The sequence below is a fragment of the Ictalurus punctatus genome, chromosome 8 (genome assembly GCF_001660625.3).
Source record: "Ictalurus punctatus breed USDA103 chromosome 8, Coco_2.0, whole genome shotgun sequence".
Classification (NCBI taxonomy): Eukaryota; Metazoa; Chordata; class Actinopteri; order Siluriformes; family Ictaluridae; genus Ictalurus; species Ictalurus punctatus.
The window spans coordinates 11,661,123-11,688,902 of record NC_030423.2 but is presented as its reverse complement, the minus strand read 5'-3'; the positions used below and the strand labels follow the sequence as shown (position 1 = coordinate 11,688,902).

The window sequence follows — 27,780 nt, the reverse complement described above, 5'->3', positions numbered from 1 at the left end:
TAATCTTTATTGATGATGTATGATGGATATAAAAAAGTCTACACGCCCCTGTTAAAATAGCAGGTTTTTGTGATTTTTGTTTCAAAAACATGAAACCAGCATAAATCATGTCAGAACCTTTTCTACCTTTATTTGGAAATTTTAACCTATTATGATTTAAAGTGAAAGAACAATAAGAATCTTTTTTTTGGGGGGGGGGGGGGGGGGGGGGCATAATGTTGCATAAGTGTGTAGACTAACACTTAGTTGAAGCAACTTTAGAATTTATTTTTAACTCGATCAGATTGGCTGAGTATCTCCTGTACCCAGCCCTCTTCAGGTCACCCCACAGACTCTGGTTGGGCCATTCCAAAACCTTGAACTTGTTTTGGTGAAGCCATACTTTTGTTGATCTGGTATTTGGAGCTATTCATTATTCCCTCTACCCTGATTAAAGCCCCAGTTCCAGCTGAAGAAAAACAGCCCAAACATATGATGATGCCACCACCATGCATCCGTGTGGAGATGGTGTTCTTATGCTGATGTGCTGTTTTTTTTTTCTGCCAAATATATCTTTTGGTATCATGGCCAAAAAGTTTAACTTTGATCTCATCAGACCAGAACACGCTTTGGGAGATTGGATGTTTTTTTTTGTTTGTTTTTTAATTAAACAAGGCTTCCGTCTTCCCACCCTATCCCATATCTCTTCATTAGAGATGTGAAGAATTCAGGAGATTGTTGTCACATGTAGGGACCAGAAATTGATGCAATTCTTTTAATGCTGTAGGTCTCCTGGTAGCCTCTCTGACCAGTTTTCTCGTGATCTTCTCATCGATTTTAGAGGGACATCCTGTCCTTAATAGTGTCACTCTTGGGCCATATTTTCTCCACTTGTCGATTATTTATTTAGTGTTCAATGGTATATCAATGCCTTGGAATTATTTTGGTAATCTTCTCCTTATTTATATTTTTCTCTTTGTGGCTCATGGCTTTTCTAGTTGGATGTTACCAAGAAGAAATCAGGAAAATCCTAGAGGAACAGCTGTACTTTATTTGGGGGTAGTCAGCCACTTTAATCGATGTCAGGTGTACTAATTAGTATTTAACATGAGTTTGAACGTGATTGGTTGATTCTGAACACTGTCACATTCCCAGCTCTAAAACGGTATGCACACTTATGCAAGCTGGGTATTTGAAGGTTTTTGTGTTTCATTTTTTTCCCCAAAAATATATTTCTGGGTGTTTATCACTTAATATTTATATGTTACAATTTACAGAGAAATGCATCCAGTCTAATTGGGAGGAACTTCAAGGAACAGTAAGACAATGATTCAAAACACACTGCCAACTCAATAAAAGGACTGTATATTACAAATATTTAGATAAGCTACAATTATTTGGAAAATACACGATGACTCACTTGGGTACTTTTGTACTGTGGACTGATATAAACATTACTGTATTTGAACAGGAGTCACTGTAGATCACTTTGGATAGCACTGAGTCAAGGGTCTCTGCACAACTCCATACTGGAGATCATGCTGGCTCTCATTTCCATGTTGGAGACTATATATGTTTGCCAGATAGGAAAGAATACCAAGAATAAAAATTATATAGCAAGAATCCCTCTGTCCAGACAGGCAGACTCTGATCATATGAGCTCATCTGAAATTATGCTATTCTCCATGATACCGCCAGTATTATTATTTATTTTATCACTGTTGCCAAACTGATAGATGAGAAAAAAGAAACACATATTCTCAACTTCACAATGATGTCAGTGAAATGTTTTTGAACACACCAAGAAATGGGTTCTGGTTTAATATGGCAGTATTTTAAAATAAGAATTATAATTCCATAAAAGATTTAATAAAGAAAAGAAAATGGTACAAGTAATCTAGATCTAATTTGGGGAAAAAAAGAAAGAAAGACCAAACGTATATCGGTTTTAAAGTTGATACAAACACTACAGTAACTGCTTCACCAGCCCAGAGTACTTGCTTTCAATAAAACAAGTCTAAAATAAATTGAGTCCCTTTACACTCCGAGAGTGGATTTTGATGTAACATTTAATTGCCAATAGTGGGAAACTTTACATGTGCAAAAAAAAACAAAAAAAAACAAAAACATTTGACTGGCTGTGTATGTTCAGCAAAAAAAGATCTGGAAAACAATATTGCGATTCTATAAAACATGTATATCCCAGTGAAGACACATTCTTGAGGCTCTTTTAGACCATATAAGGAGCACATTACCTGATCTTTTGCTGTGGACTAGCTCAGCTGGGTTGAGTCAGCTTCTCTGTATTGGACAGCACAATTCTCCAGCTTTTGGATTAAATCTCTTCCACAGACACAAAGTACTCTACACAGACACATCAGAGAACATGAATGTGTGCTAAAACACTGTTCATTACAAAAAGTTTCCAATGCAGTTTCTTTAGGAAATGAGCCAAATCACACTGAAATTACGAGTCTCTCATTACTCAGAGCGCCTATGCTCTTGAGGCTTGTGATTTTGTTCTAAATGGTTTCAAGAGAGGAGGTTTGGTGAGGAGTACTGCCAAAACAGCTTTCAGATTATGCTGGGGTTCATTCTGTGTCAGACTGGCTAAAAAGAAGTCTGTTGATGTCATGGCTGAAGCATGACTCAAAGCAGCACTTTCTGCTATAGTCACACTGAACTGTGATCGGTTCAGACCAAGGCCAGTAACGAGGAAGCCGATTTAGTTGAAAGCACAGGCTTCTATTTATTGATCATTGCACGCACATGAACAGATGAACATATTTACACATATGTAAACAGTCTGTACCTGCAACATGTAATAACAGAGGCTGCACATGATGTGACTAGTGCTCAGCTACAGATCAGTAAAAACACAACATAGGCAAGTCTGCGTGTTGGTCTGCTTATTTCTGTGACAAGTCAAACGCGTAGGACGAGCGATCACCCATTGAAAAGTGTTTTAGTGGCCATGGACATTGAAGCATAAGTTATCCTGGAGAAGCAGCAGAAGAACAGAAGAGCTGGACACAGACTTATACGCTTTAATAAGCCGAACCGTAACCCTTACTGCTTGAGAAACTCAAGCGCAAAACTGAGGAGCAGAGAAAAAAAAATGCACTTTTCTTAGGGAAGTATTGTGCCATTTCCATGAAAGGAAAGGACAACAATACCTAAGTAGCTTTTTTGTTAATCCAGTCTTTAGGCAAGTTACAGAAAACTTCAGGAACAGACAATAATAATAATAATAATAATAATAATAATCATGCTCATTTTAAGTCTTTATCATTTTGAGCTCAAATTTATTTCTTACAGATGCTTGGCCAGATCAGAACAGTACAAGCAGAGACACTGCTTGCAGTTTTGCAAACCTTCTTGCTCATATATGTGTGCGTGGTATTGACGTTGCTAGATTGGCTGCTCTTCAAGATATCAAGATAACATACTGAGAAATGCTCGTCTACTACTCCTCCTTCACATGACAAATAAGCAAATATGATCTCAGTCTAACAGCAGGTCTATTCATCACTTTCACCTGAAAACCATCTACCATTAGACAATGAAATAAATAGAACAGATATTTCGAGACGTAACAAAAAAAGTCAACAAGGCAAGAAAAAAAAAAAAACTGCAATCATACTGAATTCCTTCATCTTGACCATCCAAATATAAACACCCTGTTTCTGTGGACCTTGTTATCTAGAGTCAGGCCTACAGGAATGCTACATTGCCCTCTGGGAAAATGTCCTGCACAGCAGGAGATAATGCTATGCTGAAAGCCTTATTCACTCTTCTTTTAGATGGCTGTCACTCATTCTCTGTTTCTGCATTTCCTTCTTTCTTGCCTTGTCCGTCAGGGGCCATCATCCACAGCAACAGTGTAACAAAGTCAGTGTCTTACGTTGCTGTTTCATTCAGAAGACCCACTGGGTGCCAGCACCTTCCATTCAAGGCAATAGCCACCTTTCTACAAAGTCAGCTTGTTTTATGAGTGCGCGTGCACACGCACGCACGCACACACACACACTCACTCTTCTGAATTTTAAGAGACAAAAATGCAACACAATAACCTCTTAATGGGTTGTTCGTACCTTTTTAACTGATTTTATATCCTTTTTAATAAACAGTGTATTAAAAATCAGTCACACTATTACATTTATCTCATAGTTCTCTATATATTCATTTACATACATACATACATACATACATACAGTTGCAATCAGAATTATTCAACCCCCATTGCAAATCAGGTTTACTGTAAAAATTTACAGACTTTCAGCTGTTTGCAATGAACAAATCAAACAAAGGCAATTAAAATAGTTCAACACAACGAATGCTTCAAGTGGTTTCCCCAAATTCAACTGAAAATGCAACTTCTAATGATTTCTCCAGTTTCAAAATTACTCAACCCCCTGAATAGAATTCCTCATAACAGCACAAATATGCAAAACAGGTGTTGTCTCAAGCACACCTGATGCAACTAATCAAGGGCTTCATTATTTGCACCAGGTGTGCTTGAGCTGGAACACATGAAATACCTGAACTGGCTAGGGGTAGAAAATATATGAAACACCTGGATGTGGCAGAAAAAGCAAGCAGATTTCTGCGATGATGGATTCATTGAAGTATCAGGAAATCCTCAGAGAAAACGTCATGCCGTCTGTGAGTAAACTGAAGCTTCGCGTCATTGGACCTTCCAACAGGACAATGATTCCAAGTATACCTCAAATTCCACCAAGGCTTGGTTGCAGAAGTCCTGGAAGATTCTACAGGGCCATCACAGTCACCGGACTTGAACCCCATAGAAAATCTCTGGTGGGATTTGAAGACGATGGTTGCAGCATGCAAACCCAAGAATATCACTGAACTGGAGGCCATTGCTCATGAGGAATGGGTTAAGATTCCTCAGGAACGCTGCCAGAAGCTACGCATCTCGTTTGCAGCAGGTCACAACAGCACAAGGTGCTCTACTAAGTACTAAAGATGCTTGCCATGAAGGAGTTGAATAATTTTGAAACTGGAGAAATCATTAGAAGTTGCATTTTCAGTTGAATTTGGGAAACCAATTGAAGCATTCGTTGTGTTGAACTATTTCAATTGCTTTTGTTTGATTTGTTCATCGCAAACAGCTGAAAGTCTGTACATTTTAACAACGAACCTGATTTGCAATGGAGGTTGAATCATTTTGATTACAACTCTAACAAAAGTACAGTTGTGCTCGCACCCATCAGCGCCGTTGTTCATCTCATTACTGCACCACACCCTGACATCAGACTCAAACAGGAAATGGTCGATTTCCCCTAGACATTTTTTCCACCAAAAGTACAAATATTAAAAACAGATAATACCTGTTCATTCAGCCCTTTAATAGCATGCTTAAAATCATTCAGCCATCCTCCCTCTATACTCAGGAAAAAAAAAAACAACAACAATTATTAAATATAATTTGTGCTGCAGTGACATTACACACCAACCTGGACGATGGTTTTTCAATTCGCTATAAAAAAAACAAACAAACAAATCCAAAATGCCGCAAAAAACGGGGAGAACACACGGCAATGCATCTCCACACAGCACACATCATGCAAAGGTTAGTATATTAAAAGGCCTACGAAGAAATCGAACACATTGCTGTGAACTTTTCTTCTTTCTATCCTTGCAGTTCTGCACTAGCACAGCTAAGAATCCTCTTTCTTTTTTTTTGTTCTTATTTATTTATTTACTTATTTTAAAAAAAGGATTTACTATAGTTTGGTCTATATTAGTAATACAGATGATGGAGAGTTTTAGTCATTCACTGTTAAACATGACGCTATGTCATTTCAATGGTTTAGAGCTGCATGGTAAAATTAATCGGGATGTTTTGTGACTTTTTACAAAATGCAAACAAATCAGGAAAAATAAAAATAAAAATAAAAAATCGCCTCAGATTTTGTACCACGACTAGCTGATAGAACATCTTACTGCAACTAACATGGACATGTATAACAAGGTGAAAGTCCACCAGAGTCACAGTCAAAGGTCAGTATGCGAGTTCTGGGCTTTCTGATAGCACAGACTACAGCAAGTCCCTCTTGTTTCCAATTTGAAGCCTACATCACACAGACAAGTTCAGTATTGAGATACAAGGCCTCCCTCTAGTGGATGGCAGTGCTGTTTTGCTCCAAGGATAAGGAAAAATGACATTCAACAGGCACTTGATTGCAACCACATAACAAACCATCAGGTCACCACACCTCTGTTCGGAGAGTCTGAAAGTCTCTTAGCTGTTTTACCACTGCCCAAGGTTGAATCCCCTTTGAACCAGGCACCTCACGCACCAACAGAAAGCAAGAATTAGCATGCACAGTTATTTTACACCTTACTATGCAGACAAGAAAGCACTGCTCTATCACTTCTCACACTAGCCTCTGAGACAGACAATGCCACAATGCTTGAAGATGCCATAAACACCCAAGTTGTGGAAAAAAAAAACCCAAAAACAAATAATGGATGGCTAGAACTGACAAGGTTTCACAAGTCATGTTTGGAGGAGCAGAAAGAAAATGACAAATGAGGTAGAGACATCAAACCAGCCACTTTAGAGAGAGGATAGTGGTTGTGGGGGGATAGAGAGAGAGAGAGAGAGAGAGAGAGAGAGAGAGAGAGAGAGAGAGAGAGAGAGAGAGAGAGAGAGAGAGAAAAAGTGAGTGAGAGAGAGAGAGATTTCTCCAGACTGTGGTGGTGATGGAAAGAGGGACAGGAAAGCCTTTGACTTCCTTCAGGATTTTTTTCCATGCAGCTCAAATCTCCCGGTGGCGTAGAGGCGGCTCTGAATCGTCCATGGGCAGCACGAGACGTGTGCCCCGGATCACCAGCTCATGGTCACCAAAGGTCAACTCTCTGTCCAGAGCATCATCAGAGTGGACGCCTGCTGCACCAGCCGGAATGCTGATCGTGCGCGTGCCTGTCGCGTCCGTGTTAACGGTGATGTCTCCATAGGTCAGGCTGATGTCACCGTCGTTCAGGATAAGGTCTGAGTCATCGTCCTTCAACTGGCCCTCATTCTGCACAGAGAAGATGAAGCAATCAGTGAAGTATGCAAGAGTGCGGTTTTTGGAACAGACAAGTGTTTTCTTAACTGAGTATTTAACTCTAACCAAAACATGAAGTGCAGCCATTTAAATAGACAACCTTTGGAACTTTGGGCCAAACAACAAAAGTACTGTGCAAGTAATTGTTCCTTTAAAGGTAAATGTTCACCCATCATTGAGACCGTTTCATGCTTCCAGAGATGGCTGGGATAATGTGTGTCGACAGGAAGCCAGTCCATGGCAGAGCACCATGCACACACACAGTCATACCAAGGGCCAATCCACCTACTGGCATGTTTTGGCGAGGTGAAAAGAAACCTACACAGACAGTCACAGAGCTCAGAAATAAACCCGAGACCCTGGAGCCATGAGGCAGCCATGTTACCCGCTGCACCACCGTGCCAACCTAAAGATGTAACCTGTGTATCTAAATTTCCTAATTTGGTCATATTGTTCCTCTGTTGGTGTTGTTACCCACATTAAGAATCTCTCTTCATTACCTTTAAGGATTTTTTTTCATTCCAGTGGTAATGCTTGATATGCAGTCTGGCAGGCTGTGCTGTCTGGGGTAACAGATGTAAAGCTGTGTATCTGCATAGTTAAAAGTATTCTCCTCACCATTGGGTCTGGGGTCTTATCAACCTTTCTGTTTTGTGACAAGATTTAAATCCTGAACTTTTTCTAAAATGTTACTATGGAGGAACCTGTTCAGCTGCTTGAGTAACACCTTCTCTAGAATTCTGCTTAGAAAATGCAGATTGGAAATTGAAATACAGATTGATCTATAGTTGATTATAGTTAATTAATAAATAGAGGTTATTCTTTAATAGGAGCTTTAAAAGAATCTGGAAAGGAGACAAGTTCTATGGAACAATTTACTATTTCCAAAAAATGAGTGGTGATGAGAGTATCAAAGAGAGACAAAAAAAAAAGAAAAGAAAAAAAAAGAAAAGAAACTCGAGATTGGGTTTAAAGGGAAAGTGGTGGATTTTAGCTGATTTTAGCTTTGTCTGTTCTACTTGCATTATAAGCTTGTTGTTGAAACTCTGGAGGCAAAAGTAATGAGCATAGCTGCCACAAAAATGGCATTGAAAATGCAAAAAATGCTAAAGCTTTCCTTTCAGAAGGAGGTCATTAAGGTCATATTCTGTCGTGCATGAAGCTGACCTCACACGCCTGTGGGCTGGTGAGGCATCGGGCCAGTGGGCTGCAGCATGCTGGCAGAGTGGCTGTGAGTGGCGGCCCGCTGTGAGTCAGAATGGGCTTAAGATAGCTGCAGGAGAGCAAGGTCAAGGAACATTGTGTATAACAAACCACAGATTAAGATTAATGAATCCATAGGATACCAGGGTTTAGGAAATTACTTTATCTTCAGACAAATACCCTTCAGCCTTTGTATTATATTACACTTAAAGATAAGACAATTTACTGTGTACAATGTTAAAGAGAGTACAAGGTGTAAAACCAGGAAGGGGATACTGTTAAAGTTTAATCTGTGGGTAATTATATGGTGGGATTAAAATCATTTTTTCATTTTTCATTAAAATCATCTTTCTGTCCCCCCCCCCAATTCAATACTGCCTGCCTTTGAGTAGCGTCACAAAGGATACTTGTGGTCGAAGTTGTACCAAATCCTAAATAACCAGGCACTCTCCTGTTTGGTGCTTCTCCTCTCTAATCCCTCAGGGCCAATCTGCAGAAATGCACACACAGAAAGCATTAGGGTTAATATGGACATCATAGTGCGTTTAAAACTGTACATGTCTTCAGCATAGCTAAAAAAGCACTTACTGAATTGTCTTGGTCTGAGTCCACTCCAACACTGTTTTCAACAAAAATCAAGAACAGCAAACAAACTGAATGAAATATCAACATACAGAATGACCAAACCGTTCATATTATCTCAAATAGCAGTGCCCCATTTTAGTCAATGACACAAACATCCTGGTGTTCCTCCTCCCTCTTAAAACTTCCTAGATATAGTTTTTAAAAGCTGCAGTGGATAGATGGGTTTGGCTCTGAGAAGAGGAGTATAAATAAGCATTTCTTTACCTTCAACCCCAACACTAGCACTAGAACCAGTCGAAAAGCAGAGCCGCAAAAACATTCATTAAAATGATCTCTAAATACGTCTATTAGATGCAGCTTGAAAAAGCTAGGAGTCTAAATACGCAGGACTGACCGGATGCGTTGGAAAGACAACATTTGAGTGGTGCCTCCTCCACATATCCACACGGTGAAGAAGACCACCAGCAGGGTGGTGGAGAACATCATCTGCCGTGCGTATGTGGCTGTGTCTCTGATAGAGAGGGCGAAAGTCATGGCCCCTCGGAGACCTGGGCAAGAGAGTGGTGAAATGGAGACATAATCTGGCTTATTTGTAATAATGTAGTAATAATAGTGATATTTTGTTGCTCAGATTTGAGAAACTTTATAGGAGGAAACATCTCATCTGATCAGACTGAATCATTTGTATTACTTTCATGCTTGTACACACTCCCAAGTACAAACGCCCTCGTAGTTATTAACTGAATGTGTACTGTTTACAATCAGTGAATAGAAGATACGTTACTTTTCAATCTTTTTCCATTGCAATTGCCATTTTACACTTTTACAAGGCAAGGGAAAAGTGACAAATTCATTATTTTCTGAAAGGCCTGAAAGCTCATGTGAGACCATTCATTCAAAACAGATTTCATTAGAGATTTCATGTTATGTTTTTTTTTTTTTTTTGGATCAAATACAATTTCAATCTAACTCAATCAACAAACCTGCAAACATCATCATGTGCTGAAAGTTGGAGCTTATCTTGTTCCTGCGGCCCAAGTTGAGCAGGAAGGAGAGTGGGTAAATATTCGCTGCACGGCCCAGGAAAATGGCCAGCTGGAACAGAAAGTCGTTAAGGAAGCAAAAAAACAAAAAAAAAACCCATAAGCACAGGCCATTTGCCCTTCCTGTTTCAATAAGGGAAGTCACCCACAGAACAGTGCCACCAAAGTAGATAATCACTAATCACTTCCTCAGTGGAATGAGCCAAAAAGAAGTCAACTTCACATTTAGACTGGAGCAGCACTAATCTCATTCATTTAAAAGCCTGTTTTGTGTCATTTCAGAAAACTTAACTTGATGCTGAATAAAAGGTCCACAATTTAATTCAGCACTTTCCTACTTGCACAAACAGGCACTACCCACATCCTCTTATGTATTCAGTGAACCAATGACTAGGAGATTAAAAATAAATAAATAAACAAACATCTCCATCTCCACACCATTTCAGGATACAAATGCTCCCACGATGAACACGGGGTTGAAGACATGATTCTGGAAAGTGAACAAGGCCAGGCCCATGTAGGAAAAGATGAAGTTCTCAGCCAGGAAATTCAACAGCTCAAATAACTAAAAATAAGCACAGCGAAGCAGAAACTTTATATCTTTGCTTTCATTTGGTATAAAAAAAAAAAAAAAATGTAGTTCAGGAAATACAACAAATGAGCACCAAATCAGTACAAGTTCTCAAAATGTTTTATATAAGAAAACATCAACATTATGAATATTTATGACCACGACTGGGAATCAAAACTAGACATTTAAATTAGCCACAGGTCTTACTTGCTTGGTCCGGTCCTGTGACTCAGGGGACAGGTTGTTATAGGTGTAATGAGCCTGTGTAATTCCACAGAAAAGAACTGCTACCACACCTAAGCATATCACAAACAATATAAAACCACATTACAATCCAAAAATAAATAAATCATTTACACCGAGACATGCAGAATTACTGTTAGAATAAGAGCAGGTCACCTGTAAAGCCACAAGCCTCAGCCAACAGGAATGTGCTCCAGGACATGAGGAAGAAGAGGGCCGTTTCTAGCAGCTGAAAATCCCGCAACTTTGTAAATTTGGTGACGTGAGAAAGAGTCAAGGAGCCTTACTTGGCATTATACTGTACATTACACATTCTATTTACGCATTGCATACTGAAATGCATTCATGGAAAGTGTTTAACCGTTTAACACATCTTAACCGTTATTATGATATGATAATTACCTGTATCTATTCTTGCTGAACACCATTTTAAAAACAAAGCGCAAACTGGACAATATAGCCAGATACCTAGAAAGTGCTACTTGATGCCTCCCAGATTGTGTTACATTAGCTGACTAAAATTAAACATGGACACTTTCATGGGAACACCCAGCAAACCACAAATTGACCACTAAATTGTCCACAATAGCAAGATCATGCATGGGCTTATAACTATCGATGAGCAGACGCTATAAAATGTTTTGTATAAAAACAGAATGTTCCAAAAGCTGAAGCATTTAAAGGATATTAAGGCAGTCATTACACCGGTAGCCACTCCAAGAGCAAAGGAACCACTGAAGACTCCCAGAAAGACGCCAAGCGACTTAAGCATGGCCATGGCTTCAAATGTATGACTGTTGTTTCCCTCGGGCTGATATGCAACAATGGACCTAAACAGAGAAACAAATCACGGTGACGACACAAAACCCTGACACTTGCAATGTTCTCTGAAGCCATAAAAAGAAAAGGAGTATTCAAGTACACGATAATGTTGGTAAGTAAACAGAATTCAACACAAACGACGGTAATGTTGTGTTGTCTCTATGAAAAGCACAAAGATCGGAGAAAATGAAGAAGAGGAGGCACAGCACACCATGCCCTACCTACATAATACCCTGAACCACATTCCCTATGATCATAAACCAGGGCGTTTGTTTTTGCTGATGCAAAACTACTCGCTCAACACCTACCAGCCAGATCAACGTTCAGTTGATGTTCTGTTGCACACCAAAAAACGAAATGCAACGAGAATTCTAGTCAATGCTGTAAATACAGTCTGGAGTCTGAGGGTGATACCAAACTTTGTAAACTACTACACTGACTCTTTTATATATGGTTGGTTATTCAAGACTTTCACTGCTTTACTTAATTTTATTTAAAAAAGATCAATTAGACTTAAACAAAAAAAAATAATCCATTTAAGGGATATAGCAGACCTGCTTTTCTTCTTCTTCTTCTTCTTCTTATCTAACTCAACTATAGACGTTTCCCCATATTTCAGGGACATAAAGCATTAAGCAATAGAAATAAAAGGGTGAGCTGGGTAAATAGAAGGGTAGCTAGACTAAGGAACTGCTCTACATGACGGCAGCTGGGCGTCAAACCCTAAAAAAAACATATCGTTCATCCAGCTAGCAAATCCCCACAGTCTAGCCTCAATATCCCACTAATAAGTGTTAGTATGTGAGACTGAATTTACTGTGTCCCTACATTGAACCTGCTCAGAGACTCACGCTCCAATGAGTTGATGCATAATATTTTATTCCTTCTTTAACCAACATGATTTCTCTGCTTTGGATATCAAATCACAGCGACATTATAATAAAAAATGGAACTATTTCGGTTCAAGTTGGTGAATAACGAGTACGTGGAAGGTAAACTGAAATGATGCGGCATTGTGCAAAATGTATCAGTTTTAGTTGGGTACAAAAATGGGATCTAGCCTGAGGTTTGACTGTGGGTCATTCGCTCTGCATACTCTGGATTACACCAGGCAATGCACACGCAAGAAAACAAACTAACTGCAGAGTTCAAGCTATTTGTGCAGCACACCCATTGAGGGGCGTTCTTTGTTGGTTACCGCCCTCTATGCACTGAGCCACACCTCCAGGGCAGTGCCGGCCCACCCCACTGTGTCTCCGGTAATAAAGGACAATTCTGAGTCGAGATCATGAGTCCAGCAGGAGAAAGAAACACAAGTGTTAGGAACATTCCACACGGAGTATCGTTTTTGATTAGTAATAGGTTACAGCACAATCGGTAAAATGAAACATGCTTGGCAAATGCTGAGAATTATTTATTTAGCCAGTCTACAGTAGGATCTGTTTTTGTTTTGTTTAGTCCTTTTTAAATTTGTGGATATAAAAGGCCGACTGGGAATTGCACAGATTTAACACGAGCACATTTGTATTACTACAGATAACGGAAGCACTTTTCAAATAAGCAATTACGTCACGAGCAACTTTGCTCGTGACCACTGATTTTGCTCAGGCAGGACAACATTTATAACAACATAGTCTGAAACTCAATTAAGTTGAGAGGATATCACACTTGACTTATGCTACATGGTAGTAAATTATTAGAGGTACCCCAGAATTGGTAGTTGAAAGTCAACAACATGCAGTCATCCAGCACACAGGCTAGTACCTCATTTTGAGCAATTTTAATATCTTTACCGAGGGTTGCCATGTTTGAGCAAAATGTCTCAAAAACCACACACAAAAAAACCTGAAACTAGCCCCCAGAAAATCTTGGCACTGGAAAAGAAATACATGTTTTGACACCCTGTATGCACGCAGACATTGTTTGCAGAAATGTATTTGATTTAATTCAGATTATTTGCTATAAAACAAGAGCTTGGCAGACATAGAATGTTTTCAAACTATCCCCATCAGGCCACCCCAATAACTGCTCTGTGCAATAATAATGATGATAGCTAAATGGGGGAAGTGCACTTTCTGACCAATGATTTCGCATCTAGAAAAGCGAGCGAATTTGAAAATACTAGTTGCTAGTTTTTTAAACTTCCTTTTTTCGCTAATCATGGTTTATGAATGCACTGCCAGAGATTTCGTTTACACTCCGCAAGTTTACGTTCACCATCATGGCACAAACCTCTCGTGTGGTCAGGCTTAACAATGATTTACTCTTATTGGCTAGTGAGATTTGGATCAACATGGAGGTAGAGACACTCCTGAGAGCTCATCTGAAACGAATAGTCGTACGAGACTACCCAAACCTCAAATATTAATTCCGAATTAATATCCTAACTAAGTAAGTAAGGAAGTAAGTAACTAATTTCCACTACAAAGTACAAACACTATAACTATACAGAGAACCGCATACAAAACGCTCTCCAAAAGTCTCTAATCCAAATCTCACTGGCCAATGAGAGTCAATGGCTATCGCTAATCCCGGCCACACAAGACGTTTCTGGCAAAATGGCGAAAGTAAATTTGCGAAGCGTAAAGGAAAAGTTTGAGCGCATAAAAGAAAACTGTGGCAGCGTATTCATAAACCATGACTAGTGAAAAGAAAGCTTAGAATGCTGTTTATTTGAAGATCATGTTACAGTTTTTTCAGCTTCAAAAGTGTTCTTCTTCTTTCCCCATTGTATATTTTTGTTCTTTTCTTGTAAAGTTACATTCAATAGTTTTGGCGCAAATCTAGCTCCATACTCCACCTTCCCCTGTGGACAAGCAGTCACTGGTAGGTATGTCATCCAGTCTCTCCATGACTTTTGGGTTTGTCTGGCAGTCCTTCAATTGCATAATTTTGTCGTGACCTCTTGCAAATATTAAATGGTTCGCTTGGGCTGCTTCCCAGTGTTATCTGTAGGTTAAAACCTACGTCTATAAATCTCAACCGTTTTGCATGGCATGCTCCAGACTGTCTTGTGTTGCACACTTAAACAAGGTGGAAAATCAATAGGTTGCTTTTCCCTTCGATGCTATAACAGCCCATAACCAAACTAATCTAATTTGACCCGACTGCAATAATTTAGCTCGTTTTCTCTATCGCTGTCTGTCTAGCCTTCTATTAATTTGCCTAACAGTGCATTAAAAAAAATACTACAGCTGAATGTGCAAGTATTGTATTAACAGGGAGACATTGGTTTTGGCTGTACTTGAACTACCTTGTGCTGGTTTCTTAGACAATGTTTCTGCTGACTGTTTATTGTGTAATGCAAATAAGATCTAATCTTTTGTTTGGTGTACACCAAGTTTATAGAGCTAGTATTTTTGGCAAACGTGGATCGTTTTTTTTAGCCCACACTGGTCAGCTATTAAATCCTTTTCATTTAGTTATTCATGTTATTTATTTGGATACTTACTAGTTTACATTTAAAACAATATTATTTAATTAAGGTTTTTATGTTGTTGAGATAAAACAGAACAGATACACCCCATGTTATTACAAACCTGTCAAAAGCCAAATCACAAATCACTGGCATAAAGAGGATTCGTTCCAGCCCATTGTTTGCCGTTTGTTTCTCAGCTGTTTCGGACATTCCCTAAAATGTGCAAAACATTTCAGTGGAAACATGACTAAACTCTGTATCTGTGTATATACAGATGGGAGACAAATTAAAGGAAAAGTGCCTTGTTAACATTTTGGGCCACCAGAAGTCTTTTGACATGTGCCTTTTCATATATTATACAAGGAACTCTCTGGAACTGTACTGTAGGGATGAACACTATACACGATCCTACCAAATGTTATTCCTTCAATTTGTGTTTTGATGATGGGTGTGGGCAATGCTAAGGTACAATACGCCTGTCCAAAATCTCATATAGCGTATGATTTACATCAATTTCATACTCCATAAACTATTTAGTAAGCCCTCGTGCCCTGTGAATGGGGGCATCATCATCATCATTGTGGAAGAGACCATACGCATCAACATGGAAATGCTTCATCATAGGATAAAGGTGATCGATCAATCAGAATAACTTCCTCTAAGGGGACAACTGGACCCAAACCATGCCAAGAAAATTCCTCCCACAGAATAACAGCACCACTGTTTTTTTTCCCCTTTAGTTTGTCAGCTGTAACAATACATGTTACATGAACATGTATTCTTGTAGGAAAAAGGACTTACGAGGAAAGCACCACAGCAACAGCGTCATTTAACACGCTCTCTCCAAACAATAGAGCATAGAGGTTGACATCCACCTGTAACTCGTTGAAGATGGCCAGGACGGTCACTAGAATGCAAGGTTCACAAAGATTACAAAACACAAGCTTTAGTCTTTATTTTGAAATTTATGGCCATATAACTTCATAATACTCTTGTGTGTTTGAAATTAAGGGTTGAACTTGTATGAACAACTCACAGTATGATAAATGTATGAACACACAGTTTTTGGTATGTCACAGTATTTTGTTATAAAACCAACACAAAAACTAGATATTAAAATATACACAGATATGCCGGTTTTTCCAATGTCTACACAGATGTAACATAACCTGACATGGTATTATATATATGATGTTACACAATAACTCCTACTTTTATTGATTTATTTCTATAACACACCTCCACGCCCCATGACCCAAATTCCATTTGGAAAGTTGTACAGATTTTAAAACACACCTGGATCAGTGGCTGATACGATGGCACCAAAGAACAGGCAGTCAGTGAAGAAGAAGTCTCCTCCCAACTGGCCAGTATGTTTCATAAGCATCACGCAGCCATACATCAGCAAGCTGTAAAGGCAATACCATCATTTAAAACACGTGATTGTGACTTCAGACACCACAAAAGAGCCAGTGCAGAAAAGATACTGAAAAATTCATGAAGCACACTGACCCAATGATTAAGCAGGACACCACTGTTCCAACAAAGGCATAGGCCAAAATGGAGCCCATGTTCCTGAAAAAATGTCTCTGAAATGCAAAGACAGAGAATAATAATGACAGTTCATTAACTCTTACCAACATTAATGAGAAATGTTAAGTACCTCATTAATCCTGGCTTTAAATAACTGCATTTTACATTGAGGCATTAAAAAAAGATCTCTTAAAAATTACATAATTTTAAGTTTTGCCTTGCAACATAAAATTTTTTTTTTTTTTTTAAGAGAATAGATCATACCCGCTTTAAGCTGTATCCCGCGTGAAATATGATGGGCGGCAGAAGAATGTTGAAAAATACCTCTGGGTCGAAGGTCACCTGAAATCAAATAGAAGAGTTATGATGCTGTAATAAACCTGTATTGTGATTATGTTTTAGTGAAAACAATGAATTATTCAGACATCCTAATAAACTGGTGCTGGGCTGAGATACAATACCAAAAAAAAAATAGATTCATAAAATAATTTTAAAAATGTATGCTTTAGTATAACGTTTCGGTGCAGCTGTGGATCTTCATCAGATCAAACACAATAAAATGCAGCCATCTATACCTACAATCCATGTAAATTACTTAAAACATTGGGCACAAGAAGTGAAATCACCACAAGTGGCGATTTAGGTCAAGCTTTTATTTAAATACAATAGTTTAGTCACATGTCCATCAGCATGATAGGAAAGTCTTACTGTTGAATTAATTGTTCCAACCCCTATTAAAAGTGTCAAATTTATCCAAAATGATTCTCTCTGTAATAGATGCTTCTTGTTTTCTCATTTCCTCTATCAGGGAGTTCTATCTCTGTACTAAAATGCTACATTGTGTTGTTCTTCTGGGCAATGTACAGCAACTGGATTCCTAAAAGCATGACTTCAATGATCAATTCCCATTTTCAAATATTATGTGTAGTACAAGTAACAATGATCTCAATCTTAAAACCTTCACAGCTTAAAGGAGTTTTAACTCTATAAGTGAAGTGACATTTTCACTTAGGGGTGTACTCACTTTTGTTGCCAGAGGTTTAGACATTAATGTCTGTGTATTGAGTTATTTTGAGGGGACAGCAAATTTACACTGTTACACAAGCTGTACACTCAGTACTTTACATTGTAGCAAAGTGTTATTTCTTCAGTGGTGTCACATGAAAAGATATAATCAAATATTTACAAAAATGTGAGGGGTGTACTCACTTTTGTGAGATACTGAGTATTATATTTATACACGCACGCACACGCACGCACACGCACTCACACGCACGCACACGCACGCACACGCACGCACACGCACTCACACGCACACTCACACACACTCACACACACTCACACACACTCACACACACTCATAAATACATACTACTGGTCAAAAGTTTAGACACACTCATTCTTTATTTTTTCCCCACATTTTAGAATAGTAATAAAGTCATTAAAAACTCTGGAATAACACAAATGAAACTATCGGAATTATGTTGTGATAAAAAATCCAAAATAAATCAAAATAATTTAGTATTTTAGCATCTTCAAATTAGACATCCATTTATGCCTAGAATTTTCAGAAATGTATTTTTGGCACTTTCTCAACCGATTTCTTGAGGAATCCCCCTGAGATGCTGTTTTAAAAGCATCTCGGATGCACCGAATCATTCGTTTAAAAAAAATATTTTTTTGTAAATAAAATGTTAGTTTTGTAATGGAAGCAATGAATATGTTGGCACGATTATATTTTTGTCTACAACACCGATTTCAAACATTTAATCGTACACCTTCAGATCAAAAGGTTTTTTTAAGATCATGAGAAACATTTCAGTCAAGTGTCTCCAAACTTTTGACCGGTAGTGTGTGTATATGATTGATAGACAGATAAGATTTTCGGTAACAAATTAGCAGCCATGAATGCACCTGAAGGAAGTCAACACTGTATACCTATCTGATGAGGTTGTGAGACCGGAAATAGAATTGTTAGGAACAAAACTGCACTGTAAATCCTGAGCAGACTTGAATATGCCTGTGTGCACGTTTTACCTTGCGAAGCATCTCATTGTCCTGAACATCCTTGACTTCATTGGAGCTGATCTCGCCCTTCAGTGTGTACTCGTAGAACTTGCCGCTTACGTTGACTAGTAACGTGGCTGGACTGGCGTTGATATGGCAACTCAGCGTAACGTTGTTGATGTCCCGAGGCACGTGGATACCGTAACGCAGCACAACCCCAACCAGCAATCCTAGTGACAGTAAACAAGTCAGATAATGCTTCTGAATTCTGAATTCTGAAGAGGTGACCGATTGTACCGTCTTAAGTCAGACAAAGAAACACAACTAGAACCTGAGACTGTCCTAAAGGACCTCTCACATTACTGAATAAACTAAAGCTTGCTTTTGAAGTAGTTTTAAACTCCTTTCCTTATTTTTATTCTTAATTATATACTTTAAGTATTCACTGTTTTAAAAAAAAATTATTGTAGTGATGATGATGATAATAATAATAATAATATATGATGCTATTCTGTAGTCTAGTGTAAATCCTGCACAGAATCCTAATCAGGATGTAAACTGTGTTATTGCTGTCTTGCAATAATTAGCTACAGGTTAGCTACTGATTCTCCAGAATGTTCTCCAGCAGATATAAAGCTCCAGATATACTGACTTTGTGCTGTCAAAGGGCAGAGAATTATTAACTAAATCTAGCTTTGTTTCGCAATACAATAACTAAAGAAAGAAACAAAACAGACCCTACAAAATCACAAAAGCTATTTGCTTCCCAGAAGATATAAAAGACAGCTAGCCAACGAGCGTTTAACATTTCATGGCCTTGTGAATTCAGTCGTGTTGAGCCCTTTGGTTAAAGGACAGCCAGTTTGAACCCAGCTGTCTTAATAAAGACTACATAAACACATGGCCTAAGCTAGTCTGTCGCGTCTTACTTTACCGGACTGCCTCTCAGCTAGAGCAAGTTTAGCTTAGCGCCCAATTTCATCTAAACACCGCAGATAGCGACCAGTGACATGTTGCTTGGTCTCACCATAGATCATCGCCAGCCCGGTCTCGTGTAAAAACCTGAATCGACGGTGTTTGAAGAGCCATATTGTCAGGATGGTGAGGGTGAGGAGTAAAATGAACACGAGCAGGTCGACACTGTCTTGTCGGTGGCTTTCTTCAGCCTTCTTCTCAGTCACGATGTTCTCCATTGAACTGTCCTCTGCTCTGCATAAACACAGACAAACTGACAGGCTAGCCAAAAAGCACAGAGGCAGTCTTCCCCAAGCTCCCTTTGTGGCGTGGTGTTTCCGTTGAGAGCCCATGTTGACATTTCTTTTCGGTTAAAACATGACAGGTTGTGCTGATGACTGGTCAGAAAACAATATGCAGGAGCAATACGGGTTTGTGTAGATTGTTCCTGATTCCAGGCGTGACCCCGCCCCCTTTCTGTCGACGTCATCAGACGGGGAAAGCCGTTAGTATTTGTTCACGTGCTGCTGCGCTACTACTGCGCATTTAGCTAGGTTTAACTACTGGGTTTGGGCAGGAACTGGGCTGTTCTATAAACCAGTGGTCACCAACCCTGTTCCTGGAGGTCCACCTTCCTGAAGACTTTATCTCCAACTACAGTCGTGCTCACTTGACCATCTAGTCACTGCCTTAAGAAGTACTTGATCGACTAAATCAGGAATGTTAGATTTTGGTTGGAGATGAAACCTGCAGGAAGGCAGATCTCCTGGAAGAGGGTTGGTGTCTGCTGATCTAAACCCTCAGAAGGCTCAATCCTTGACGGTGACCATTCTGAGCGGTCGAAATGAACAGCCCTTCGGAAGGCACACTTCATTTCAGCTTCAGAATATCTAATATCAAGCTTCCTCTTCCAACTAGAGTGATCACTAATTCATGTCTGTCTCAGCAACCTTTACAATCCAAAACATTGGTTTCATGTCAGCACACAGATCACGTTAAGAGATAATGCACTTGGAAACTGATATTTAAGTCCCCACGACTCTCTCAGACACAACAGCTGAATTCAGTTTAGGCTTCTTGTAAAGCTGAATTCGTTTTGTCTTCAAATGTAAACAAAACATCTCATCTTTAACAAGGTTATGAGTAAATAATGTGGCCTTCCTTTAGGACAGGGAGTGGAACTTGACTAGGTATTCTACACAAACTGCAGCTGAACTGGTGTTGATACTGACACCCAGGTATTTCTATATTAATTGAGAAATTAGACTTCCCTCAACTTGATATTAAGCTGTTGATAAGTATGAGGCATGCTAGAGCAGAGACAGCACTGAAATGTCTCTACATTTATTTAAAAAAAAAAAAAAAGAAATAATAATAATAATAATAAATAATAATAATAATAATAAACGCTTAGTCACTCCCATAAGTAATAAATGCCATTTTAACCACTGAATCACATTAAATGAAGGCACCAAAGCTCAGGTCACTCAGAAGAAATCCACCAATCATTGAGATCTCTGTGGAATGATAAATGATACTGATACTTGTAATTTATGATTATTTTTTTAAAGGAATTGAAAGAATTAATTACAGGAATTTAAAAATAATAATAAAAGCACATTTATTTAGTAGCATTATTACAAATTCCAAAACATTTAAACCACTTATTATTCTCGTTTACTTGATTATTTTTATTTATTTACTTTAGGCACTAAAATCCCTCCATATTCTAAGAAAATTTAGAACCCTTAAGGGCTCTTTGGTTGTCCTTGAAGAACAATACTGAAGCTGCAAGTATTGCTGCTACACCACAAAACAGTTTACCGTTTACAGCCCATGTTCTGCGTATTTATTGTCCTGCAATCATCTCACAATGTTGTGTCTTGCATACTGTTCTGTGTTGCACCATGGACCTGGAGAAACAATAAAATCAACTTAACTTGACTTGATGAAATGCCTGTAGACCACAGGTTCCCACACCTGGTCCTGGAGTACCCTACAGTATGTCCTGTACGTTTGAGTGTTTTCCCTGCTCCCAACATACCTTCAACTAATCAGTGAATTAACAGCCCTTCCTGAAATTAGGTCTGTAGAGCAGGGAGGTCACAAAAATGTGCAGGACAGGTACTCCAGCACCAGGGATGGGAATCTGTCTTATACTGCCAAGTGACTCATAATCATGAGATACTAAATCATAATTTCTGATCACTCACTTGTTATTATTAAACACTTACTAATGACGTAGAGGAGCTTTTTCGTGATTGTAACTTGGTAAATGGCTTACATATAATATTATATTATATATATATATATATATATATATATATATATATATATATATATATATATATATATATATATATATAAATTGTATTTATTTATTTGTTGTTGTTTTTTTTCGGGGGGGGGGGGTGGTTGGGGGGGAATTGGGGGTCAAACGACCAGCAAACCAAGGCTGTGAAGAAAGCAATGCGTAAAACGACATGATAGACCCAACAGATTTAACTTCCGGTGTCGCCTTTAAACCGGATATTTCAAAATATAAGCCGCACCCGGGTAAAACACACTCTTTTAAAATTATGTGATAATTACGTCGTTACACAATACATTTTATTAAATTTATAGGTAAATTATCGCGTCAACACTTCAACATTAAGGCAAACATGAATTATTATCGAGTATTTTTCATCATTTCTATACTTTCCGTTATTCAGACTATCCCGCATTGGCTCAGATTTCCTCTCCACCACGGAGCCCTAAAAAAGCATACCCTAACGACCCTTGTTGTATCACACCAACTAGCGGAAACAAACCGGAAGTAATAACCGGAAGTCGTTATCAAAGCCGGCTTCACGCTGCTCGTTCGCTTTAGCTGACTGGAAGAAGTGCATTGCGCTTGCTTGAAAATGGCTTCGTCCTTTTGGAAAGGCGTTGTTGGTTTAGGACTATTCGCCTTGGCCCATGCCGCTTTCTCGGCGGCGCAGCGTGAGTGAAAATGATTTCTCAAGAGGAAATACGGCGAAATAAATGATATTTAATCTAGATGTTTTAAATCACAAAGTACAGACTGGACCTCTCGAGCTAGTCGGATAGTTAGCATGTCGGATAGCGGAACGCTGCGCTCAGTATAGCTGAAGTAGATGAGCATTTTTTTTCAGCCGCTAGGTTTCATCGCCTTTCATTTCTAGCTACATGGGTAAATAAGGTATTGAGTGATAACATGCGACCATGTCTTTATATTGTAGTGATCTATATTATCACTCGCCGCGTAATGAAATATAAATCACGACTGCTTGTGTTTATTCCACATATTTTCCCATCACCGGCTTAAACAGTCACTAAGGCTAGGCTAAGCTAATTCTTGGCTAAACAACTACTTCGCATTATGTTCCGGTCTTGCTGACTAATAGCTTAGAGCTCTGTTCCCATGCACCTGCACAAGAGCTGCTCTCTTCTAGTTCTCAAGAAATAAACACGCACGATGTGTATTTTCTTACTCAGAGAAACAAGTACAATTTAACACATATTTTTGTTTTAAAAATTCTCCCTTTAAAGTCATATTTCAGCAACGTAGATCATCAGCGCTTTATAGTAATGCAGTCAGTAAGGGACCGTCTAAAAAGTGCATGACCTGTGCGACTTATAAGATATATACTTTACAGGATATCTAACGTATTGCAGTGTTAGGATACAGTTTTTTTTATGCTTAGCATATTTTATTAATGATGTACATTTTTATTACACGTATAAACTTATTGTGCCATATAAAACCCAAGGTTAGTCTTAGCAACTGCAGCGAAATGTTTTTATTGCTACTTTTTATTCTGCAAACAAATAGAAATGAAACTCAAATTTTATGATTCACACTATTATACTCCATTCTTCTTATCAAAGACAAGTCTATTTTGAAAATATGTTGTTTTTTTGTTTAAAAAAGAAAAATAGTTAAAATTCAATAGCTTATTGCTTGTGGGAGTTACACATGTAAAACTAAATGCGGTATGATACTGTATTGTAGACGACTATAATCTTGCTAGAATCTTAAGGTGCTTTTCCACTGGTATCTAGGTACAGTGGTACAGATAGGTACCTGGTACTTTTTAGTACCACCTGGGTCGAGGTTCCGAGCAAGCCAAGACGATACTAAATATGTGAGCCACGCTCTGAGGGAGTATGGATTCTCCTTAATGACTGGTCCTGTATTGTTCCTGAATAAATGTCATTCAGTACATACTTTGCGTATGGTTATATCCTGTTCATCAAAAATGATGTATCATTTATCTCATTACAGATAAAATTACAACAAAGGTTTCTGTGCTAGATTATCACATCTCGGTCGTTACAGATTTCCAAACAGGCATTTATCAAAGTCACTCCCGTCGCGGCTGAATCTAACTTCGTCACATTGAGCACTACGTACGATCTAGAACGCCGTTATTTTACATCTTTAATAGCGTCCGTGTTTAGTGAACAGGAAAGGTGTTTGGAATACGGCCTGAGCGTGTATTTGTACAGGGCTTCGATAATACAACGTTATTCCTACGTGAAGGCGAGTGGAAGATGGATGGAAAATGGAGGGTAATGTCTGGTTGGGTCACACAAGATTAAAAAAGTGGCGTAGACCATAGGGAGTGTGGCGCCTTGACGTGTTCGACCTACAAGACGTTGCGCCCAGGCGCCTCTGAATTCTTCATCCGGGCCTGAGTAAAGCGAGCCGAGCCGTACTGTGCAGTGAAAATGGTAGTTACCTCAGTAGTTCAGTGTCCGTGAATGATTTAACAGACTCAATTCGCAAGTAACAATTCCTCACGTGAAACTAAAGCAGTTTGTCCTGTAAATCATTATTCAGTGTTAGTTCATTAAACTGCAGCTTAAATCAGCACGCTAGCTGGTACTGATCCGTTTAACATGCGTATAAAGAATTAACGTTCTTTAAAGAAGGGCTTCTCAGACATGTTTTTAAAAGATCCACGAATCAGCACAGTACAGATTTATTTTATGAGCATTATTCAAATATCAGACCCTTAATTTAAATGTCCAAAAAAATGTTAAAGCTATGAATTTTATTCCTGAAGTTTCCACTCACAGAACACATTTCTTTTCAAACTGTCGTTAGAGTCAAGTTAACTACTTGTAGAGTACAAGAGCGCAATAATAAATATAACTAATGATGACTGTGTTTTCCACAACTGTAACTAACTAACTAAAAAAAAAAAAACTGTCCATTGAATAAAAATGGAAACGAGTAGTTTATGATCAAATGTAACATAATTGCATGTTAAAAAAAACGGGCGGCACACGTACTGTACGCACGTACTCTGCTGACGACGAAGTTTGCATCGTGCGTACTGTATGCTGTTCCTAGCGTATGTGTAAAAGGTGAAACATACTTTCTGCTTAGGGCACAAGCAGTACCAAGTATCAGGTCCATTACAAGATTAGATTTGACACAGATCTTGTTTGTGAATACAGCACACAACAACTTGTAAGGCACATTAGTAGCAAGCCTCCTTTGTTTTGTTTAGCTTGGCAGCGAAAGCTTGTGAGATTAAGTGTCGTTCATATGAGCAAGACGGAACAATGGGATTTGTAAATCAATTTCAGTAATGTACAAAAAAAAAATAAAAAATTATGTAAAGTATATAAGGCAAGAAGTGCAGATTGGTTATTTTAGTCCTTTGTAGTTTAGTCTTGTCGGATGTGTCTATTTTTGTTGTTGTTTAAATTGTGCAAGCCATCATATAAATTTGCTTGTAATTCTTCTTTTCCAGATCGATCATATATGCGACTGACAGAAAAAGAGAATGAAACTCTTCCAATAGATGTAAGCTTTTGCTCCAAGTTTCTAAGTTTGTAATTGGAATAGGGCTGCAACTAACGATTATTTTCATAATCGATTAATCGGTCGATTATTTATTTATAATACCATTTTCCCCCCCGTTTATTTAAAATAAAATCCACGAACTGTGTGTTACAAATATACACTCCAGACTGAAACTTTATATTAACACATCCACTGTTCATCACCTCGTCTGCTTTGTGAGTAAACCTTTTAAGCAACTCGCACCCGTTTCCCCAAGCCCTTGCACAGTGGAGCATTTTGGATATAAACATAAGTTTGTGCTCGTGCATCACTCTCATGCTTCCGTGCCACACGAGCTCTCCTTTGTCAAGTTTGCAGGTTACGGTCTTCTCCGCGGTGTTTAATACAAAATGCTCCCCTGCATTAGAGGACTTGGAGGTCGCACGCTTTTTTCCGCCGTCACTTGAGGATTACGTCTCCATCTGATGGTGACTGGTTATGGTGGGCTTAAAAGATAACGCTGACAAACAGTAAACTGAAGAAATTCACTTCTCCGCTAAAGCTAGCAGAGTCGTATTACGTGCGTTTGACATCATGTGCCATAGACTGGGAAATGGCTTATTCTTCCGGTTAGTAAAAACCCCCTAGTGTTCCATTTGAGACGATATTACCTTTCTAAACTCCATACACTAGACGGTAGAGTGCATAGTGTAAGTGCATAGTACGTCATTTGGGACACAAGAACTGGCCTGTACTCTCCGATGCGTCTTAGTAAACGTGCCTTGTGCCGTCCGCAGACCAACTAATCGATAATGAGATTCGTTGACAACGATTTTCATAACCGATTTTTATCCATTTTATCTATTAGTTGTTGCAGCTCCAGATTGGAAAGTGTCGGATAAAAATGGGAGAAGTAAAAAATAATAATATATTTAGATTGTTTAAAAATATCTATTTTCTTTTTACAGATAGTATTACAGACGTTGTTAGCATTTGTGGTTACATGTTGCGGAATAGTCCACATCTCGGGTGAGTTTAAAGACATGGATGCGTCTTCAGAGCTTAAACACAAGTAAGTAAAACGAACTATTATTATTTTTAATTGCCTCAGCTAGAATTGTTTTAATCATTTTCTCGTTAGACGATGTCCGAAAACCGGTGTTAACATCAACCCCCTTCTCTTTCTCTTGCCAGGACATTTGACACGTTGAGAAACCACCCGTCTTTCTACCTGTTTAATCACCGAGGCAGGGTGCTCTTCAGCTCACCTGAGCCAGAGGCTCCTACTGCAACTCCTCAGGCTTTGCCCTCCAATCCCCTGAGGTTACGCAAGCTGGAGAACTTTCACTGAGACTAGCCTTGAAAGGGGTTCCCCTTGCCTGTGTTGCCGTCTTTTTCTTCCTCTGCATCAGTAAGCTCCTCGGTTTGGAATGGGCATATAAACCATTTTTCCTTTCACTCCTCTCTGTGCGTATGTCAGTATGCTGTACAAATCTGCATCTCAGCGTGGTTATTACTTTGAAAATCTATGGACCGTGCCAATTCCTTATTATTATTATTTTTTTCCTTTTCCAACTGATACATTTGTCTTAAAACGTCTGAAAGATATGCTGTGCTCAATCAGGTGGCACACAGAGAACTGAGAAGCCATCCTTTTGTTTCATCTCCTATACCGTTCAGTTTGCCACATGACCTGCTGGGTCGCCATGTTTAACAGAATTTTTTTTTTTTTTTTTTTTTGTCCCCACATCCTTTTCAAAGGAGGTAATTACTATGGACCATTAACTTTACTTGTGTTAAGATATGCTATTTATGACTGATGGACTACAAAATAGATTTTGGTATGCAAATAATGCTACGGTTAGTGTAATTACTAAATTGATACCTGGTATGGGAAATAAAGACGTCTAATAACGCTAACAATACTGTGAACGCGCTGTGGGAAATGAATGGTACACCCCCTTTTTTTTTTTGTTAGGTTTTTTTGGGGGGGTTGACGGGAGTGATGTTTTTACCATTTTGTTTTATGTTACAGTGCATTTGATTATTTTGAACAATAAAATCTGAGATTTTATTGATGAATTTTTAACTGAAGAGATGTATTCATTTTCACCGTGTCAGGGCATCTCTTCACTGTGATATCTGGTATACACTCATTATCCACTTTATTAGGGACACTCGTATGCTTACACATCCATGCAGTCATATAATCAGCCAATCATGTGGCAGTAGCACAATGCAAAAATATTCACCCAGGTCAAGAGGGTTAGATCAAACATCAGAATGGTGAAGAAATGTGATCTGTGACTTTGATCATGGCATGAGTATTGGTACCAGAAGGCCTGGTTTTGAGTATTACAGAACCTGCTGATCTCCTGGGATTTTCACATACAACAGTCTCTAGAAATCACACTTTTTCTTCATTCTGATGTTTGATGTGAAGCCCCTGACCCGTATCTGCCCAATTTTATGTGTAGCCCTGCTGCCACAATTGGCTGATTTGAATACTGCATGGATGTGCAGGGGTAAAGGTGTTCCTGATA

General features: G+C 38.7%; 2 protein-coding genes across 2 annotated transcripts; one reads left to right on the top strand and one right to left on the bottom strand.

Moving 5' to 3' along the window:
• Nucleotides 1-2,703: 2,703 nt before the first annotated feature.
• Nucleotides 2,704-19,920, bottom strand: slc9a6a (solute carrier family 9 member A6a). The gene is made up of 16 exons (XM_017475059.3): nt 19,508-19,920; nt 18,511-18,710; nt 16,738-16,815; nt 16,453-16,529; nt 16,237-16,349; nt 15,742-15,847; nt 11,389-11,530; nt 10,857-10,962; nt 10,665-10,753; nt 10,338-10,451; nt 9,827-9,938; nt 9,238-9,391; nt 8,847-8,877; nt 8,666-8,748; nt 8,223-8,328; nt 2,704-7,028 (listed from the first exon to the last, which is right to left on the bottom strand). Exons 1-16 carry the CDS (start codon nt 19,785-19,787, stop codon nt 6,765-6,767), a joined length of 2,055 nt encoding a protein of 684 aa, XP_017330548.1. The 5' UTR covers nt 19,788-19,920; the 3' UTR covers nt 2,704-6,764.
• Nucleotides 19,921-22,261: 2,341 nt separating this feature from the next.
• mmgt1 (membrane magnesium transporter 1) lies at nt 22,262-27,319 on the top strand. The gene is made up of 4 exons (XM_017475223.3): nt 22,262-22,419; nt 25,206-25,258; nt 26,206-26,309; nt 26,432-27,319. Exons 1-4 carry the CDS (start codon nt 22,341-22,343, stop codon nt 26,586-26,588), a joined length of 393 nt encoding a protein of 130 aa, XP_017330712.1. The 5' UTR covers nt 22,262-22,340; the 3' UTR covers nt 26,589-27,319.
• The last annotated feature ends 461 nt before the right edge of the window (nt 27,320-27,780 follow it).